The sequence below is a fragment of the Schistocerca serialis genome, chromosome 9, assembly GCF_023864345.2.
Source record: "Schistocerca serialis cubense isolate TAMUIC-IGC-003099 chromosome 9, iqSchSeri2.2, whole genome shotgun sequence".
In the NCBI taxonomy this organism is placed as follows: Eukaryota; Metazoa; Arthropoda; class Insecta; order Orthoptera; family Acrididae; genus Schistocerca; species Schistocerca serialis.
Genome location: NC_064646.1, coordinates 375799921 through 375822323, shown reverse-complemented (window position 1 = coordinate 375822323; position 22403 = coordinate 375799921). Strand labels below are relative to the sequence as shown.

At 40.2% G+C, this 22403-nt stretch overlaps 1 protein-coding gene across 4 annotated transcripts in view; it reads right to left on the bottom strand.

Moving 5' to 3' along the window:
* Positions 1-22403, bottom strand: part of LOC126418709 (vacuole membrane protein 1) — a 91793-nt gene that overhangs the window by 17968 nt on the left and 51422 nt on the right. For all 4 annotated transcript variants that reach the window (XM_050085612.1, XM_050085609.1, XM_050085611.1 and 1 more), the window contains 5 exons: positions 18962-19052; positions 6567-6757; positions 4149-4377; positions 3116-3196; positions 2749-3030 (listed from right to left, as the gene is read on the bottom strand). In XM_050085612.1, coding sequence (XP_049941569.1) covers positions 2749-3030; positions 3116-3196; positions 4149-4377; positions 6567-6757; positions 18962-19052 — 874 coding nt within the window. The remainder of the gene's footprint in view (positions 1-2748; positions 3031-3115; positions 3197-4148; positions 4378-6566; positions 6758-18961; positions 19053-22403) is intronic.

Genomic DNA, 22403 nt, shown 5'->3' with positions numbered 1-22403 from the left:
CCAAAAGTAGGAAACGTTTAGGGAGTTGATGAATCAGTGCAGCCAATGCGTTCATAGGTACTGCACCACCTGGAGGAAGATAAATGTTGCAGACTGTTATTTCCTGCGTCATCCTTATCCTGACAGCCATAGCTTCAAGAGGGGTTTGAAGGGGCACAGGTTCACTGCCTATTGAGTTCAGGACATAGACATAAACTCCACCTGACACTATTATGGTTGCTACAGTTCTTGTAATATCCCCTACAGCCGTGGACGGCAGGGGTCCACATTGCCGGGAACCAGGTTTCCTGGACGGCAATGCAGAAAGCACGTGTACAGCTTAAAAGATGCTGTAGCTCAGTCAGGGAGGTGGAAAAAGCCGCAGCAATTCCACTGGAGGATGATGATATTGTGAGTCTGGGAAGACATGAAGCATGCAAGGAGGCAGGTTACACCTCAGGATCACTTGCTGCCGCCGATCGAGTATTTGTATCCATTTCTATTGTGGATGAGTCATCAGTGAGATTCTGGCCCTCAGGGGATGCTAAGATCTGCACCTCATCCTCAGGTGCAGAACTTGTAGGGAGCGGTGGTGTTGGGGCCACCGAGGGGTCCTTTTCCTTAGCAGACTTCTTTCTTTGCTTCTCTTTATGCACTTGCTGGGAGGACTTCTCCAAAGTAGCTTCAGGCACAGAGGAAGACTGTGAAGCTCTTCGTCCAGCAGCTTTTGGCTCGCCCAAATTACCAGCACTTAAAACACCATAGGGGGAGGGACGTATGGTTTAACACCACAGCGGTACACCATCACCTTGACTTTTTCAGGAAATGAATCACCCTCAAAGGCCAAGATGAAGGGACAGTATAAACCCTGTTGTCGTTGGGTCCCCTGTAAATGTGCCAGATGAAATGAACACCCCGCCGTTCTAGATTGATGCAGAGCTCATTGTCAGATTGCAACAGGAGGTCATAATGGAAAATAATCCCCTGGACCATGTTGAGGATTTTATGGGGTGTGGTGGAAACAGGAATATCACCCAATCGGTCACAAGAGAGTACCGCCCTGGATTGGGCTGGGGATGCTGTCTGAATCAAGACTGTACCACTTCTCATCTTGGACACCACTGTCACTTCCCCAAACTTATCCTCAACATGTTCAACAATAACTTGAGGCTTTGCAGGTAGAAAGGAGTCCCCGTCCATTCTGCTACAGACTAAATACCAAGGTGAATATGGCTCTCTTCTTTCTGTAGCCCTATATTCCTCACGTGGTGTAGCGAGGGAGGTAAAAATTTAGGGTCATATCTGTCACCACTGTACTCAATCTTGCCCTTCTTCGAGACTGCTGGTGCCATATGGTAACCAGCAAGTCATTTCGGGTCATCTGCCCTGATGCCTCCCATTCAGATCCGGGCCTCTCCCTACGGGTGCCACCACCCAGCCACAGCAAAGGCCCTTGCTGGCAGTCCTGATGCCCCAGAAAGACAAGCATCTACTCCTTGGCATACGTGGGGAGTTTACAGCTCAGACATCAGCAGTGCGATCCCTGTGTTGTCAGGTGGCTACAACCAAATGGGTACCTGACGGCCCCACCACAACGGACTGGCTACCGTGTTGGATATTGGGTGCAGAGAAATCAAATATTGTCATGGGGGCAAAAGAACACAGGAGAGAAAACGGAAGAAGGTGACATACCCCAGATAGTTTAATTGCAGGTGGAGATGCAAAGCCATGACAAGAGGTTCAGGAGATTGAATCTAAGTGCACTATGGATAACTCGTGCACCACGTAAGCGTCCTTCCCCATATGGCCTGCACTTCTGTAGAATTTGGGAAGTGGCAGGTCAAACCATAAAATGGGACCTTAACTTAGGGCCAAAAAGTGAGACTACTTCTAGTTGCCTCTTGCGACAGGCAGGGATACCTCGGGCCTATTCTCACCCCTGGACCTGCAGGGGGGGCCACAGATGGGAGTGGCATTGCATAGGGAGGACGTGTGACCGAACCTGAAATGACAGAAGCAATGCATGGGAGATAGAATGAATGATTTGATGTCGCATCTGCATACCATCACCCTAACTTTCTCGGACAGAGTATCCCCCCTCAAAGGCTATGATGCATACGCCAGTGTCTACATGACTGCCCTTAGTGCCTCTGGATATGCTGGATGAAATGAACACCACATCGTTCAGATGAGCCCTAAGTTCATCATCAAATTGGAGGAGGAAGTGCCTATGGAAAATTACATCTTGTGTCATATCAGTAAGACTTGTGAGGAGCAATATTCACTGGAATGTCTCCTGAATGGTTGCAGGTGTGGAGGAAGGCAAACTGGATGGCAGAAGAAGGGAGCCATATCTCATCTTGTTTAAGGGATCAACTTCACTGGACTTGTCCTTAATGTGCAAAAAGCTTGGGGACCTATGCACACCACACACATACCCACCGAAGAGTCGTTAGGCCCCTGGGAAGAGGGGGAGGGTGGGGGAGGGGGAGACGAAGTCATACATACGATTAGTGGCATCATTATACACATGCCTCTCAAACATACAACGACTCAGCAGGTTACCATGGTGCTTGTCCACCAATCATTTTTTGTCACATACTGTGTTCTACACACAACATTAATACTAATTACATTATTTCTACTCGTATCAACATTTGGAGCTTTCACATTTAGTTTACTAAAATTCAAACACTTGTAATGTCGAATATTGTAATTCTATAGTGAAATTGTGTTTTATGGAATTATGAGATGAAAAGATATACTCACTGATGGCAAAGGAGATCCTGATCTTCGATGTAGTTTCAGTTTCTGCTTTACAAGATATTCTTTAAAGGGTTCCTGGAGTTTGGGACCGATGTAAGGAACATATGCTAACATGCTTACTGCTTTCTCCACCAGTGTTTCATTAAATGCAATTATCACAAACATCTTCTGAATGTGCATTTTTATCACAGCCTTTCCAATCAGTGTAGCACCAAAGAACGTCCAAAAAGGAACTAAGAAATGCCCACAGGTTATTCCAGCTAAGTCAAATAATGGATTTGGTATCTGAAAAGTGTAGAACAAATAAGGTTTCACAGAAATAATACAAAATAATGCAACAATAAAACTATCAATCTGTCTGAATACTTACTGATGCACATGCTAAGATCCCAAGAAATCCAACCTTCTCAACCATCCTTTCAATGAACAGCTTTGCAGCATCAAGAGTCGTCTGCAATTCAAAACATTCGTTATCACTAGAAAATGAGAGAGAGAGAGAGAGAGAGAGAGAGAGAGAGAGAGAGAGAGAGAGAGAGACTTCAGTAAAGAAAATGTATGTCATGACAGCATTAAGCATTTCACTGTTCAAATGTAAGTGCTCCAAGAGAAAACATTTGTTGTTAGCCATGTGTGCATCTACGATCATAAATTTCCAATTATTTTTTTGTGTGGATGCATTCTTTCTCTCTGGATGCATTTTCTCTCTTCTCAAAGTTATTCACTGAAGTCAAATGTTCAGCCACAATGAAAATATTAATTGCTACACTATCTGAACAACTTTTAGCAATAGGCTGTACCACTTCCTCTGCTAATACATCTTGTGGTTTACTGTTTAAGTTTTCTTGAACAGTAAAATTTCCTTCAAAACAAAAGCATCTGATATTTCTCAATCCATCAGGTCATCATAGTGTATCCACCAAATGAAATAACTTTCAATGGCATAAGTTACGTGAGAAATATTTACGAATACAGAAAGCAAAACATTTAAAGTACTATCTGTATAGAAATGAAACCCAACTTATTTGAAAAGTGATAAGTGTTTGCTGGAACCTGAAAATTATGATTTGGGGCTGCAGAAATACAAGTATAGCAAAAGGTAATAGCGTTAGCATGTTGATTAAGTAGCAACAGTTAACGACAAACCCGAAGACAGGAAAGAAATAGGAGCAAAGTACGCGAAATTTGAAGTATGTGGTGGTTTAATGTAAAAAGCTATTTTAAACAAAAATATATGTTACTCATGTAATATCATTTTACATCACACAAAGTTACTACAAAACTTCAAAATATGTGTGTGTTTTTTTGTTTCAGAAAGTTGTAAACTCTGAAGAAAATTGCTGACAAGTCCATCAAAATCTGAAGAGAATATAGAGTTAGTATAGAAAATGTAACAAGCACCCTACCATCCGCTGTGGATCATTCTTCTTGCGCTGCAATTCTTCAAATTCATTTAAATCATCCTCATCATCAGGATCATAGCCAGAAAGTCTAGCTGCACGTGCCATGAAGTACGGAGGCAGCTCACCTAGGGCTGTGCCCGCACCCCACATCATTGCCTCCAATCGCACCTTTGCCATGATATTCAAGATGCTGGCCTTCCACTGTTGGTCTGGGTGATCACTGCATATGATTCTGTGCAAGAATGATATTTATTTTGGTACGCTCAAATAACATGTAATATTTCAGAATAATATACATGTATTGCCTCTAAAAACACAATATTTTCTCGAGCCATTCAATCTTTCATTTACACTAGGTGATACTACACATATTTTACATTATTGTAGTATAGTTTTACTTCAAAACATATGAATATGACAACATGTGTACACAAAATTAACTAAATGATTCTCCGCCCACTTGGAATGCTTATAACAGATTGACGAGTTCATGAGCCTGTGATTTGATGCGGCACATGGGTAATAAATATGATTACGGGATTATAATCTATTCGTAAGCAGGTAGCAAAGTGAAAAACAGATACATTAGTTTCCTGCATGCTCTGTGAATCATACGTGGTAAAACAGGCTATGATTTGAAGTGCATCAGTAGGTTCACAGGAAACAAATTTTGTGTGTGAAAATGTGGCTACAGTTTGGCCATTTACTTAACTAGACTTTAAAAAATCTAAATCCGCAATAAAATTTGATAAATCCAACCACATAGAGATACCATGTACTCAGAAATTATTACAATTTCAATTTCTTTTTGAATCTCTCATTACCTACCAGTATCTTCAATTAACATATATAAGGCGGTCAAATATTTTTATGCTTACATACTCTGGCCCTTTCTGTGCAAGAGTAAGCTTAAATTGTGGATAACTTAAGCTATTTTTGTTCCCAATGTTATAATTGTGAATGTTACAGTCATTTTCAAATTGTGCCAGTTTCTTCACAATGAACTTCATAAGAGAATAAATGTACTGTGAGGCTGCTAATAGTAAGCTTATTCTTTTTTGAACAGTTGGCTGCATGAAGTTCAGAGAACGGAAATCAAATATTACCCTTACAGCATATTTCTTTGCAATGACTACTTTTTGTCAGAGTGTGGAACTGCCCCAGAAAATTATTTCATAGGGCATCAATGAAAAAAGTATGCAATGTAAGCTAATTTTGTAACATTTTCAACGGCAAAATCAGCAATTAAGTGTTTGAGGAAGATCTAATCTGTGACTTCCGATTCTAGTTCTTATCAATATGAACACCTAGGAATTTTGAACAACTGGTTTTACACAGTCAACCTCCCACCTGCTTCTGTATGGTTATTGATGTGATGTATCTTGCCTTGTAAAGAACTGATTCTTTTAAAGTGATAGATCATTTGCCAATAATTAATCAATAAACTTTTGAATGTATCATTTATAGCTCTTACTCTTGTTGCAGCACTGTTGGGTTTGATTATGATGCTCGCATTATCAGCAGAGAGCACTATTTCTGCCTTATCAGCTTAATATGGAGAATAGTTTATACAACTGTTTCAAAAATACTTTTACAAACTATGGGAACAGGTTTGTTACACTAAAAAAAGAAAAATATTCTGATAAACATATGTCCGAAAATCCTCAGTTTTTGAGTTATTAATGAAAATTGACATTCAACAGCTTTGCAGGTACAACCTGAACCCTTCACTTATCTCTGTACCCTCTGTACCCCTAGGATGTTGTATTACCAGACAGACTTGTTTACATTTATCATTCATCTACCTTCAATGTATTGATTGCATGCATGTACTGCACATAGTGAGTTAACTGAAAGTGCTCCACTCAAATGTGGCAGGATATTCATTTTGTTAGGTAATGGACACGAGGCAACACGGCTGCATCAGATAGTGTTTCCAGACTGAAGACAGTAAAGTCACCTGACTTACATCATTGGGTTTTGTAATGTTGCCAAGACAGGATCCGGAGCATCACAGACTACTGACCAAGGAAGCTTGTTGTTACACCTAATCATAAAGAGCAATTTCTATCAGCTGTCTAGAACAAGCCAGAGATCAGTTCAAGACAAATGGCATGAGGGATACTTCATAAGCAACCTGTGTATTCATATCATCTTCAATGAGCACAGGACCTTACGCTTACCAGTCATCCACATTGGGAGAACCTTTGCCAATGGTTTGCTGCACAACCTATCAATTCATTGAAACTTCCTGACAGACTGAAACTGTGTTCCGGACTGAGACTCGAACTCGGGACCTTTGCCTTTCGTGGGCAAGTGCTTTTGTACCAAGTTGAAGCAGTACTAAATACATACTTCACATTCATATGGATGTTTTAGTCCTTTGTATTTCCTTTTCAAAATATCATTATGACTACTTACTCATCAGGATAAGGTGGCTCTGGGAAGTTCAAGCTGCCACATTCATAGGCTGCAAGGGTAACAGACGCAATGTGCGGGCCGAGGTAGAGCAGGAATGTATGCAGGCCTGTGCCAAGGCCTACAGAAGACAAGACTCCCAGCCCCACCCAGTATAGGCACCATACCATCTTTGACCGCAGCACCTGTACATACTGATGAAATCCACAATAAGCACAGAGGAAATTCAAATATATATAATTGCTTCACAAGGCAAAATGTTTAGCTGACCCAAAAGACACACATCAAAGTAACTGATGCCACAATTCTGCCTTTTGGAACCATTTGAACTATTACTTCTTTCCTCAGGGAGGAGAGAGGGATACACTGAAGGAAGTTGAAAACTAAGACCCACACACTCTAACCTTAGTATGAGAGGGACCTGCCTACAAGTCGTCAGTTAAAATTTAATTTCCTACCATTTACATTTTCTCTCAATTTACACCTATACATCCTCAGTACAAGTGGACCCTTCTTATCATGTCGTTAGTGTCCTGCCCTTCTTTTTGACGTTCTCCAAGCCATCTCCCCCCTCTCTCTCTCTGAGGAAGGAACTAATAGGTCCAAAAGCTAGAACTGTGTAAACATTTCACCTTCTGAAATTAAGCGATCACCAGAAATTCTGTCCTTCATTTAAACACATAATATAAAACTAAAAGGTCAGACAGACAGCCACTATTCCATCACAAGTTACTGAAATGTCTAACTTTTCAAGGTTAGTTAGCTGAGGCCAATTATGATAACCATCTACACTCACACCACGTTACGTCACCATTGAATACAATATTTAACGCAGTGCTCATTTGTATTTGAATTCTATCATCACAACATCCCTGCACACCAATATCTTCTTATTGCACGCATAACCAAAATATTAACTCTACATATGGTTTTACTACAAGCGGACAAATGAAAAGCTGTAATGTTTATTACCTCAAAGTAATCTAAATAATTACTGAGACATTAATTTAACAAAGCAAGCAAAATATTTTTCCCTTCCGTAAGTCCTTTGACCACATGCGTGAATACTTACCACATCCAATTACACAAATCTTGATGTAGTGGAAAATAATGTGCACGAATGTGTTTCTTTAGATAATACAATGAAAGATATGGACCTAAAGGAGAATGTTTAAACATTTTTCAGAAAAATATAAGAATTAGTCCCCATATTGTTTTCAAAATGTGAAGTAGAATGAAATCAAACAATGGAAAATCCAGGATAGAATAATGCCAATATTATGGAATGGATAAATTGCTACTCACCCTATAGTATAGACACAGAGTTACAACAGGCACAACAAAAAGACTGCTAATAAACAAGCTTTCGGCCAAAAGGCCTTCTTCAAAATCAACTCTAACACACACGACCACTGTGTATGGCATCTGGCCTCGGCAGCCAAAAACTGTGGTCAAACAGAGGGTCCACCATACAGCGGGAAGACATATGCTGAAAACGCAAGCAGCAAAAGCACCTTACCGGTGGTGGGACATACAGCTTCATGTCACACCGTAGCACGTAACCTTTACCTCCTCCATCTCCCTCAAAAGCTATAATTAAGGTGGGCATCAGTGCGGTTTTCTTCTATACATGTCTAACAAAATGAACGCCATGTCGCTCCAGATTAGCCCAGAGTTTCTCATCAGTTTGCAGGATGAGGTCCCTATGAAAAATCACTTCCAGGACTATATTCAGAGACTGATGGAGGGTAATAACCACTGGGATATCGCCAAGATTATCACAAGCTCGAAGAACTGTAGACTGGGTGGCAGAAGAAGCTTTGACCAACAGGGAGCCCGACCGTATCTTAATGAGAGATTCCTCTTCACCAAACTTGTCCTCCATATTCCCCCCCCCCAAAAAAAAAAAAAAAAAAAAAAAAAAAAAAAAAAAAAAAAAAAAAAAAAAAAAAAAGGGCTTTGTGGAGGTGCATGTGTCCCCATCCACCCTAGTACAGACGACATAGCAGGGAAAGTGTTTCATCCAAATACAGCGAGCCTTGCCCTCCTCCCAGGGTGTAGCCAGGGAAGGGAAGGCTGCCAAGTCATATGAAGCAACATTCAATGTTCGATTATCATTCAAAAAGATGGCCATTTGAAAACAGCCAGATTTTTGCAGCTTGATACACTTCATGCACCAAGCATTCATCCTGATACTACCTACTTTGATCAGGGGCTCTCCCCAAGGACACCACCCAGCCACAGCAAAGACCACCTGGCATGGCGGCTGTTGCCAGGAATTCCAATGCTCCAGCAAGACAAGCAACCACTCCTTGGTGTACATGGGGGAGGGAAAAGTTCATGTATCAGTAGTGTGATCCCTGTGTTGTCAGGGGCTTAGCCAGATGTATGCATAACAGCCCCACCACACTGACTGGCTACACACGCTGGTGACTTAATGAGGTCAAGAGGGGCTACAGCAGGGAAGGAAATGGGGGAGGAAGGGGCGAGAAGAATCCACGTCATAGCACTAGGGAGAGCCGGAGTTCTTCCCCAAATGGCTCACACTAAAAACACAAAATGTAGAAGTGGAGGTCAAACCTGAAGCTGTGACCTCAACTCCAAAAGGGATGAAAGAGAACAGGCAGGAGGCGCAAAACTGCAAGCAATGCAGGGAAATAGGTAGATAATAAGGTTGACATAATTCAGAACACCAAGAGAGGGGAAAGGAGGGGGTAGCAAGGAAGGAGTGAAGATTGGGAAGGCTGGGGGGGGGGGGGGGGCGGCATGAAGAAGGAAATGCAGCCAGGGCAGGAAGAATGGGCTGCAACAGCTCGGGACCCCACGTGCGGCATGCACGAACTCACGAAAGAAACACAAGTCCCCTGGGCGGCTGTTTATATTGTTTAGGGTTGGCTAAACATATTCAGATTTTCAAGATAAAAAGGATTCGGAACAAGAAAAGTACACCTTATGCAAAACTGAAGGATTTATTTAAACTGTTTGCATCTGACATTAGAATCAGAAATACTGACAGTCATGGAAATACAGTAAAGTAGGCAAAACTTTTGCTTATTACTAAAAAATAACATGCCATGAACTAGCCAATTATGCATTAAGATTTTATAGACACCATCACTAGTTACTTACTGCAGAGTAACAATTCCTATTAAGACAATTATCTGATGCACAATAATGGAACAAAAAATTCAACTTTCACCATAGGTTCTCTGATAAATATGAATATCATGTTTCTAAGTCAGCAGACTTGAGATATCAGCAAACAAGTGAGTAATGATATGGATATTTACTGCCTTTGAGGCACTTGTCTCCAGAGCTTGTTTTGCACTCAGCAAACATCTGCCACCCGTGGATTTACTCTTCTAATATTTGCTGGTTTAAATAACAGTAATTCAATCCACAGTAACATTTCCTATATTATAAAGTATAAAATCAATTTGGGAGTCATTTCCAAGAATTTTATTGCTAGTTTTTTTCTGTGTGGTGTAGTAAACAAAGACTGTCGACAACATAAGAAACGCATAGACTGCTACTCACCATAAAGATGACACTGAGTTGTAGACAGACACAATATAAGGACTGCTACTCACCATAAAGACGACACTGAGTTGTAGACAGACACTATATAGAGTGTGTGTGTGTGTGTGTGTGTGTGTGTGTGTGTGTGTGTGTGTGTGTGTGTGTGTGTGTGTGCGTGCGCTTTTCTGAAAAAGGGTTTGACAAAAAGCTAAATATGTATCAATCTTTTCATTGTGTGTCTTGAATTCAATGTGTCATCTTTACGATGAATAGCAATCTATCCTTTTCCTTATAGTGTTGAAATTCCAATCAAACAGATTTTTGTGGATTCAGTTCCTTGTTACACCCCATCAAATTCTTCTTCTAAAGAGGAATGAACATTATAAATCATATTGTGCCACAGATTATCTGGAAAATTTTAACGTTGAGATAATATGAATTATTTCCATAACAGTGCACGTGTAGGATGGTAACTGGAAATATGTAACATGATGAAAACAGTTTCTGCACTCAATTCATTTATTATTTACTCCTTTACTCCTTTTTGGTTGGTTTTTATGGTTGATCAGATCATGCTGACATTTGTGACTATTTCTTTTAGGTCTGTGGGAATGACTTCATCGGTGTGGCATAGTTATAATTACATAAAGTATGAAGGTCTGGCTGCTCATTTAATGAATTGCTGGGGAGAAGTATCAAAAAAGCAAAGCAAGTTTCATTAGTCTTGGGAGAGACTGATGCAAATGGTAGAGTTACTATTTCTACAGTAACTTATGGTAATCTGGTAACACACTGTGATGTTGACCCTTGGGTGAAATGTCGAGTACAGATGCAGCAGGTAGACTTACACCCTGTGCTTGAAGAAACATTTTTTGGAAGTCATGAAACTCATTGATACTGGAGTGGCTACAAATATGTACTTATATGCATGGTCTAAATGTGGTTGCGAATCCCATTCCTTTGGGAACTTCATCTTACTGAGGGCGTACGTTTACTAACGTAAGTTGATATTGTCAATTAGCTGCAGATTTTATAAAACTTTTCAGCACAGGCTTTATGCTCCTGATCCATTGGTATGAATATTAATCACCACATAGCTCATGGTGGACTTCGAAATATATAATAAGTTGAACAATTTTATTTACTTCCTTTCACAAAAGGTACATATTGGCATGTTTTTCATTATTATATTAAGTAAAACATTTTCTAACTTAAAGGATTAAGGCAACAAATTGGTGGCCAATAGGCACAAGACTGAAAATGTTGCTCAGCTTCAAAAAGCACCATGCACGCATCTGTACACTGTCCCAGCTGACAACACTTCACTGGCACTGCACATCATCTGGGGGTGACAGTTCGTACCAGACACATGGGACAGAGGAGAATGAGAGGAGGGATGGAGAGTTGTAGGGAAGGGTAACTGGAAGCTGGTGGCAGGAGGGGAAAGAGGAAGAGGAAGAAGAAAGGAGGAGGAGGAGGAGGAGGAGGAGGCAGATGCTAGGGATATGAATTTGGCAACAGTGATGTCACTCCCATATAGGCCAAAATGACAGACGGGTGGGCTAGATACACAGAGAGAGAGCGTGTGTGTGTGTGTGTGTGTGTGTGTGTGTGTGTGTGTGTGTGTGTGTGAGAGAGAGAGAGAGAGAGAGAGAGAGAGAGAGAGAGAGAGAGAGAGAGCATACAGGAGGAGGATATAAGTGTAAAATAAGTGCAGTTGGCGGCATAGGAATAGGGTTGTAAGTGGGACAGGCTAGCACCAATTGAGACTAGAGGACTGCAGGATCAGACGATGTGTTTAAGGACAACTCCCATCCATGCAGTTCAGAGAAATTAGTAATGAGGGAAAACAGAGGGTGTTTTTTTTTTTTTTTTTTTTTTTTTGGTGGGGGGGGGGGGGGGGGGGGGGGAGTGGTTGGGGTATTGATTGATGGATTGCACAGGCTGCAGAAGAGCTATCCTAATTCAGCACGGTTTGCTCAGCAGCGTGTTCTGCCACTGGTTGATCAATGCTGTTCTGCCACTGGTTGATCAATGCTGTTCTGGCTCCTGTCCTAAACCTGCCTATTACGGGTGAGGAAGACATTGGGTATGTCTTATAAACCACTGTGACTCTGAAGTCACAGATATCACATCAACTTAACAGAATCTAGCTACAATTTCAGTCACAACTAGGAGTTGCAAGTAGCACTTAACATTCAGTGTCATGTTCCATCTGTTGGTCAAATTTTGTACTTCCTGTGAACCTTTTATCTAGCTGCGATTTCAGTGACACGTCTCAAGTAGCAACTAAAAAGTGCAGTCAACATTCGATGCCATGTGCCATCTGACAGCCTATCTATGTACTACCGTTTTTCTTTGTGACACGCTACTGAGTCTTAACTTTGATTTTTGTGACAAATCGCAAGTAGAAGTCCCAAGTAGTAACTAAAATGCGCAGTTAACATTAGATGCCATGTGCCATCTGCTGACCTATATCTGTATTTTGTTCTAAGAACCTTGTGTCTCACGATATGGATGTATTACATACTTATAGTCAAAAAACTGAACCAAGAAGATAATTTGCTCCGATTTTATACTCAGTTGACAATTGGTGCAGCCAAGGAATTTGAAGGACGAATAAAGGTTGTGCTAATAGACAAACCTATAGTGTAGCTAGGAATTTTCGTTGCGTATTTAAATGCATTTTTCCCCATAAAAGCTAAAATTGCATGGTAATTTCAGAAAACGGATAATGGGTACAGCTCCAATGAGTATTCTGTTGCAAATCACACACATATATCGTACATAAACTACTAAAAATGCAGTCTGGTGTCGGCTCTGTAACTTTTACCAAATGTTTAACAATTGTATTTACAAGATGGATATTTCTTCTGATAGTACAATACACCGTTAAAATTTTGTCTGTATTTTCAAATATTGCGTTACTACTATTCCTAATGTCAACTTTTAACTGTAAGATCAAGTACTGTCCACTGTTTTCACTTGCATATCATCAACCATAAAACACACAACCATCCAACCTAACCCTAGACCTTGGGCTGCGCTGAAGGTAAGTCTGCCATCAACAACCAACATTCGAGGTGGGATGAATTGATAGATCAATATCACACTCTTGAAAGTCCTTATCACTAAATACATGGGATGTAGGACGGCTTAAACATGGTGTGAATGGAATTTTCACAGTGTAGTTTACATTTATTTATCATCCTTTTCAATATCCCTTTCATATCACATAAAGACTTCAATGACACAGTGCACCGATACTCATTTTGCATACTTACGTTATCAATTATGGCTCTTTTATATTGTCAATTTTTCAAGAGTCATTTTGAATCTCAACGATTATCTCTTGTAGATGTGGATGAGTATATAGAGCAGCCAATAATCAAAATGGGAACTATGTCTGGAAAACCAGGAGGATTATTAAACTTTTTAACTGCTGCTAATTACTGGCAATATAATTCACATTATACAACTGTTAATATATCTTGTAATGAAAGCAATTTAGTGGGAGGAGGTTTCACACTTTGCACAGATGATGCCCCTATGTTACGTCACAAACTTAGAAACTAACCTTACTTCTGACGAAGACTGTGTAAAGATGCTGTGCAACTTTCCAGTTCTGCTGTCACTGATATTTTGAATTATCACTATGTCGAATGACTGACAATGTGGTTCAGATACTTGTGAATGTATCAACGTGGTTAGAATCCGTAGTCTAAACATAAAATCTTATGATACTCTGTGGTAATTTGTGTGTGGTTCTCAGCATCACACTATCAATATTTTCACACTTGTTCCATTAATATAAAACTAAAACCAAAGGAATAACTTATGTAAAACATATTTAATACAAACTGTTTTATTGAGATGAAATTTTGTCTGTTAAAAAGCATATCTTTTGTGTATCATGTAACAACTGAGGAAGAATCAGACACATTAATAATACCATTTCATGCAATACTTTGCCAGCTCGGTTACTGAAATGGTAACCTTAGGCCCTGACAAATAATCACCTATACAGGTGAGAACGTATTTCTCAGTTGCATTGACACAGTTCACATCTTACTTTCAACCGCTGACAGTTTACCATCTAAGATGACAAATGACAGACGTCGCAGAAATGACAGACGTCGCAGAAATGACAGACGTCGCAGAAATGACAGACGTCGCAGAAATGACAGACGTCGCAGAAATGACAGACGTCGCAGAAATGACAGACGTCGCAGAAATGACACAAGTAGCAGAAATGACACAAGTAGCAGAGGGATACAAGTTGTGAGTTCGTTAATTGAGATTCTTAACTGTGACAAATCACAGTTACCAAAAAGTAGCATTCACAGAAATCACTGATATCAGAAAATCACAGTTTAGCCCATCCCTACTGCCTACATCCCTGACCCCGTGTCCCTCACTTCACATCGTCTTTATCACAGTCTACCTGTCTACCTCTTTTTCAATTCTGTATCCCCACTAGAGTCTACCCGTGCACATCTAAGTGTGACACGCAGAACTTCCCCCTGACTGCATCAGAGCTTGCTCGCTGGTTCCACATGAGCTTGCTGTCTCTTCCAGCCATCAACAACCTTCCCTTCTCCTCTTCGTTTCATTTCTCCCTCAACTACTCCAACCATTACACCACCACTTGAGCTGCAGTGCTGCTACAACATTGTCAGCCAGAAAAATTTAGCTGTGCAGGTGTTAATATTGGGTGCATGCATGCACCAGTTGGTCCTGAAGGAAACCTTCCACAAGCTTATTAGCATTTAGAGCCTTTTTATATGCCTTAGATCACTCAATGCCTCATCTATGAAGCAAGTTGTTACCCTTACTCTGTTCATTTGTTTTATACAGCTAAAATAGCTAGACAATATATTAACTGACTGGCATAAGCGACACATTTCCAGAGATTTTTATCCAATTTGTCCGTAATGCAATGATGCTATTATAAACATATTTTTCAGTATTTTGAGCCAAGAATGCCTCTCTGCTATGGTTGTGTGTTGATCAATAAACGTGTTGCACCTTACAGACTTGCAAATGAGGTTGAGTGTCTGTGACAATAACCACCAAATGTGCAAAACATACCTATATATCTACAGCAAATAAATATAGCATCACAGTACTGAGTTCATGACACTCCTTTGTTCAATGGAATACTGTAGTAGAGAGCGAGAGAGAGGGAGGGTGGGTAGCGAGAGAGAGGGAGGGGGTTGTAGTGAGAGAGAGAGAGAGAGAGAGAGAGAGAGAGAGAGAGAGAGAGAGGGAAGGGGCGAGTGAGAGAGGGTGGGGGAGGGGCTAGTGGAGAGGGTGGTGGTGGTGGTTAGTGTTTAACGTCCCATCAACAACGAGGTCATTAGAGACGGAGCGCAAGCTCGGGTTAGGGAAGGATTGGGAAGGAAATCGGCCGTGCCCTTTCAAAGGAACCATCCTGGCACAGTTGTATAATGTGAATTATATTGCCAGTAATTAGCAGCAGTTAAAAAGTTTAATAATCCTCCTGGTTTTCCAGACATAGTTCCCATTTTGATTATTGGCTGCTCTATATACTCATCCACATCTACAAGAGAGAATCGTTGAGATTCAAAATGACTCTTGAAAAATTGACAATATAAAAGAGCCACAATTGATAACGTAAGTATGCAAAATGAGTATCGGTGCACTGTGTCATTGAAGTCTTTATGTGATATGAAAGGGATATTGAAAAGGATGATAAATAAATGTAAACTACACTGTGAAAATTCCATTCACACCATGTTTAAGCCGTCCTACATCCCATGTATTTAGTGATAAGGACTTTCAAGAGTGTGATATTGATCTATCAATTCATTCCACCTCGAATGTTGGTTGTGATGGCAGACTTACGTTCAGCGCAGCCCAAGGTCTAGGTTAGGTTGGATGGTTGTGTGTTTTATGGTTGATGATACGCAAGTGAAAACAGTGGAAAGTACTTGATCTTACAGTTAAAAGTTGACATTAGGAATAGTAGTAACGCAATATTTGAAAATACAGACAAAATTTTAACGGTGTATTGTACTATCAGAAGAAATATCCATCTTGTAAATACAATTGTTAAACATTTGGTAAAAGTTACAGAGCCGACACCAAACTGCATTTTTAGTAGTTTATGTACTATATATGTGTGTGATTTGCAACAGAATACTCATTGGAGCTGTACCCATTATCCGTTTTCTGAAATCACGGAAAACCTAAATCATGATGGCCGGAGAGAGGGTGGGGGAGGGGCTAGTGAGAGAGGGTGGGGGAGGGGGGAGTGAGAGGGAAGGGGGGGGAGTGAGAGGGAAGGGGGAGGGTGTGAGAGGGAAGAGGGAGGGTGTGAGAGGGAATGGGGGCGTGTGAGAGGGAATGGGGGCGTGTGAGAGGGAAGGGGGGGAGTGAGAGGGAAGGGGGGGAGTGAGAGGGAAGGGGGGGAGTGAGAGGGAAGGGGGGGAGTGAGAGGGAAGGGGGGGAGTGAGAGGGAAGGGGGGGAGTGAGAGGGAAGGGGGGGAGTGAGAGGGAAGGGGGGGAGTGAGAGGGAAGGGGGGGAGTGAGAGGGAAGGGGGGGAGTGAGAGGGAAGGGGGGGAGTGAGAGGGAAGGGGGGGAGTGAGAGGGAAGGGGGGGAGTGAGAGGGAAGGGGGGGAGTGAGAGGGAAGGGGGGGAGTGAGAGGGAAGGGGGGGAGTGAGAGGGAAGGGGGGAGTGAGAGGGAAGGGGGGAGTGAGAGGGAAGGGGGGAGTGAGAGGGAAGGGGGGAGTGAGAGGGAAGGGGGGAGTGAGAGGGAAGGGGGGAGTGAGAGGGAGGGGGGGAGTGAGAGGGAGGGGGGAGTGAGAGGGAGGGGGGAGTGAGTGGGGGCGGGAGTGAGAGGGAGGGGGGGCAAGTTGTGCTTGACTTATTGATGAAGATGCAGAAGGACAGTGTTACAGAAATGATTGCCGATATGCTTCAAATGATTCAAAGGAGTTTGCCACTTCAACTAACTGGAGTGAAATTACATTAGGTGTTCCACAAGGTTCGATCATAGGTCCCCTCCTGTTCTTGATGTATGTGAATGACCTTCCTTCTTATGTGAAACAAGATGCTGAACTGACACTGTTTACTGATGATACAAGCATAATTATTAATCGGGTAAAAGAAAGTTCAATAGAAAATGATATAAATATTGTCTTTGGAATAGTTATTAATTGTTTTTCTGCAAATGGGCTTGCTCTGAACTTTGAAAAAACACATTACATCCAATTTTCTGCTGCAAAAAGTATAATTCCTTCAATAAACATAACACATCAAAAGAAGTCAGTAGCCAGAGTTGAGCATACTAAGGTTTTGGGTGTACATATAGATGAGAATCTTAATTGGAAAATTCATATTTTGGATCTCCTGAAGCGACTAGATTCAGCAACTTTTGCAATCTGAACAATTGCAAATTTTGAGGATGTAGAAATTAGTAAGTTAACATACTTTGCAAACTTCCACTCTCTGGTGTCATATGGAATAATATTCTGGGGCAACTCAACACTTAGGCAAAAGGTATTCACTGCTCAAAAGAAAGTAGTTAGAATAATGTGTGGGGTACTTAGTCGCACATCTTGCAGGCATCTGTTTAAAAGGTTGGGAATTCTTACTACTGCTTCACAGTACATTTACTCAGTAATGAACTTTTTTCTCAACAGCATGGACCAGTTTAAAATCAACAGCGACATTCACGATTACAATACCAGAAAAAAAGAAAGACCTACACTATCCTTTACTTAACCTATCTTTGGCACAGAAAGGGGTAAAATATGCTGCTATAAAATTTTTTGATAAATTACCAGATGAAATAAAATGTCTGCCAGACAGCAGTGATAGTTTCAAAAACAAATTGAAATCATACCTCCATGACAACTCATCCTATACCACAGATGAATTCTTGAATATGAGTAAATAAATATGGATATATAATATATGCATTTTGTGCCATTTAAGGGAATGGGACAGATAATAGAAATATTTAGGTATAACACTATAATGTAAACAAAAAAGAAAAAGAACTTGTTTCCTGCGTGCATTTCTTGTGCATTTGACACGTTCCACATCATAAAGGTTTTCTGCGTTATTGACCGATGGAACACGTAACTAACTAACTAGCTGAAATACAACTGTTTCTGACTACAGGATGTCTTTATGTATTGGAAAATCTAGTCACATCTTCATCCACCTGTGACACTTGGTAGAGATTCTGCAATAATTTGGGCAGTAATAATATGATGTTCAAAGGGGTTAAATAAACTTAACAATGCAAGTGATGACAAGAAAGGTCTATGATACCATTGGAAGTGACCTTGTTTATTCAGTGGTGCATGAATATCTCAGTAGGAGATTGGCAGATGATAATGTCTCCACTCACATAGTAAGACATAGAATGAGATATCTGACAAGGGAACAGTCTGACATTTAATACAACCATATTTTTTTTGGCACTCTTAATGTTACTTGAAATCTACATGCCAAATTTCAGCTGACAATACATACTGGAATTACCAAAAAATCATGTATACTGGCATGCCTTGGATCAGTACTTGTAACTAAGAGAGTATAGTGTGTATGTGCACCTGTCCTATCCTCATGAAAACGCATTTTGTGTGTATGTAGATTTTGAGCTAGTTATTTTCATTGTATTATGACAAAACTTATATCACTGTGAGATGATCCCTGAATGAACAAATAAATGAAATCAAACCAAATGATGGTGGAGATGTGGCTATCTTATTATAGGTGCAGGTTTAGTTAAATTGCTTCAGCTGATTCTTGTTTTACTTTTCTACCTCCAAATGCTTTATAAAATGCTTCATAAAATTAAGGAAACTGTCACTAGTTTATAATAACAGAAATTATAGATACCTGCTGATGGGGACCAGCTGTATTGAAAAACATGAAGAAGAAAACTAGAAGCACAATGCATGCAGCAACAGTTGTCCGATGATACAGCAACCTGTTGGAACAAGAAGAAAATACAAGCAATTAACGTATAAAGAAGTTTGAGTTACACACACAACTGTTTCTAATTCTGTAAGTGGAAACTGTTTTTCCCCAACTACTTGTACTCATACTACTCTCCTCCCCCACCTCCTCCTCCTCATGTGCTGATGACAATGTAATGGAGAGAAATTACTTTCAATTTTGGTAACAGTTAGTAAGATCATGACTTTGTCCAAGCTTATACACACTTTACAGTCTTCATTTTAAAACTGTTTCCTGGTTTTATATGAGAACTCTATTTTCTGAAAACATGACAACTGAAGTAATTTTAAATTAAAATTTTAAAGTTTGGATTCAATCTACCATTTTCCAGCAGCACTGTCAAGACATTAGCTGAAAAGAGTGGGCAATAAAAAAACCTTTTAATATGCTTACATTGGTTTTTGCTGTTGCTTTAAACCTTTTGCTGTCCAATTAAAAAGGCAATCATAATACTGCTCCACTTCCTGTTCTTTAATGTCTGCAATATTCGTTAACTTACACAGTAACTTAAAAACCCCGTGGATATTATTTTTTGAATATGTGCTCAAGATAATTTTCTGTGTTCCTATTATTAATTTCACCACCTAAGGCACTGATGTTACGAGATGTCAAATTTTAGCTCATGGATTATGATTGTCTTTTATAAATCACCTTCTCACTAAATTTGATGACCATTCTCCACATACTAAAAAGGATGAAACAAATGCCATAGTTTGATGTTCTATCAAAAATCTTCGTAGGGTCTCCTGATGCATGGTTGGATTTTAAAACATTGGCTATGTTACAGTAGAGGGACTAAACAATGCATCTATTGGATGAACCCAAATGAAATCAGTCACAAGGCAGTCAGGAATTCGCTGTGAAATAACATTAACTTCTTACTTTTCCAGACTGAAGTTATTAAACAACCGCTTATTATTAAAATAATATCAGTCAGAACTAGAACATAAGTTGACCAACATCACATGTTCACTTAAACTTTAGAAAATCCCTACAGAATAAAGTTCATCAGCACACTTCTACGCTGAAGTTCCATTACTGCACACTAATGATTTTTGAACTGCAGATCACCATCAAAGATAAATGCAGAACAGTTCATAGAAGTTTAAACTAAGTCACCTAAACCGAAATTTAGAGACCTCATCTGAAAAATGTTTCAAACTCTTCACGATCGATACTCATGAAATATTTACAAGTCCCAACCAACCAGTCCATGCGATGCAACTTTTTCTAAGTCCACACATGCTTAAAATATTTCAGAGTTCTTTATGATTGTCACATGCGAAACTTTTGTCCTCAACTGACGACTTAGAAAATATTTCAGTTAAACATACAAGGACACTTACAGCCACACACGTCCTATACATATGCTAACTCCACTCAAACTCCTGCTGAAATCCAAGTTGCCACACAAAAATGGCTGCCGTTACCTATACCCTCGCACTGATGTGAGTAGCATTAGACTTCCAAAAACATATAAATACTATAATGTTACAGATACATATTACATATGACTTAGGATGCAAATTTCATTAGCTCTTGAATTCTGCCTGTAGCTGTAATGGTTTTCTCACAAATAGTGTTTTTGCCCATACGCATGCTATTTTGCATCATTACATCCATATTAAACATTAAAAAAGAAGTCCAATTACAGTCACACATCTCTAGTTACTAATGCTGGCACTACCTTCACTATTTCACATTTTATTTACTAGAAAATTCACTACTTCATGTACAGAACATATAATCCAGCCTGCAATTTGAACTACATAATATTCAAAGAAAATCTATTAGAATAGTTCAATAGTGCTTGCTGAGCCTTAATCATTTATACTATGTTGTTGTTGTTGTGGTCTTCAGTCCTGAGACTGGTTTGATGCAGCTCTACATGCTACTCTATCCTGTGCAAGCTTCTTCATCTCCCAGTACCTACTGCAGCCTACATCCTTCTGAATTTGCTTAGTGTATTCATCTCTTGGTCCCCCTCTAAGATTTTTACCCTCCACGCTGAACTCCAGTACTAAATTGGTGATCCCTTGATGCCTCAGAACATGTCCTACCAACCGATCCCTTCTTCTAGTTAAGTTGTGCCACAAACTCCTCTTCTCCCCAATTCTATTCAATACCTCCTCATTAGTTATGTGATCTACCCATCTAATCTTCAGCATTCTTCTGTAGCACCACATTCCAAAAGCTTCTATTCTCTTCTTGACTAAACTATTTACCGTCCATGTTTCACTTCCATACATGGCTACACTCCATACAAATACTTTCAGAAACGACTTCCTGACACTTAAATCTATACTCGATGTTAACAAATTTCTCTTCTTCAGAAACGCTTTCCTTCCCATTGCCAGTCTACATTTTATATTCTCTCTACTTCGACCACCATCAGTTATTTTGCTCCCCAAATAGCAAACCTCCTTCACTCACTGTCTCATTTCCTAATCTAATTCCTTCAGCATCACCCGACTTAATTCGACTACATTCCATTATCCTCGTTTTGCTTTTGTTCATGTTCATCTTATACCCTCCTTTCAAGACACTGTCCGTTCCGTTCAACTGCTCTTCCAAGTCCTTTGCTGTCTCTGACAGAATTACAATGTCATTGGTGAACCCTCAAAGTTTTTATTTCTTCTCCAAGGATTTTAATGCCTACGCCAAACTTTTCTTTTGTTTCCTTTACTGCTTGCTCAATATACAGATTGAATAGCATCGGGGAGAGGCTACAACCGTCTCACTCCCTTCCCAACCACTGCTTCCCTTTCATGCCCCTCAACTCTTGTAACTGCCATTTGGTTTCTACACAAATTGTAAATAGCCTTTCGCTCCCTGTATTTTACCACTGCCACCTTCAGAATTTGAAAGAGAGTATTCCAGTTAACGTTGTCAAAAGCTTTCTCTAAGTCTACAAATGCTAGAAATGTAGGTTTGCCTTTCCTTTATCTTTCTTCTAAGATAAGTCATAGGGTCAGCATTGCCTCATGTGTTCCAATATTTCTGTGGAGTCCAAACTGATCTTCCCTGAGGTCGGCTTCTACCAGTTTTTCCATTTGTCTGTAAAGAATTCGCGTTAGTATTTTGCAGCCGTGACTTATTAAACTGATAGTTCAGTAATTTTCACATCTGTCAACACCTGCTTTCTTTGGGATTGGAATTATTATGTTCTTCTTGAAGTCTGAGGGTATTTCGCCTGTCTCATACATCTTGCTCACCAGATGGTAGAGTTTTGTCAGGACTGGCTCTCCCAAGGCTATCAGTAGTTCTGATGGAATGTTGTCTATTCCCGGGGGCCTTGTTTCGACTCATGTCTTTCAGTGCT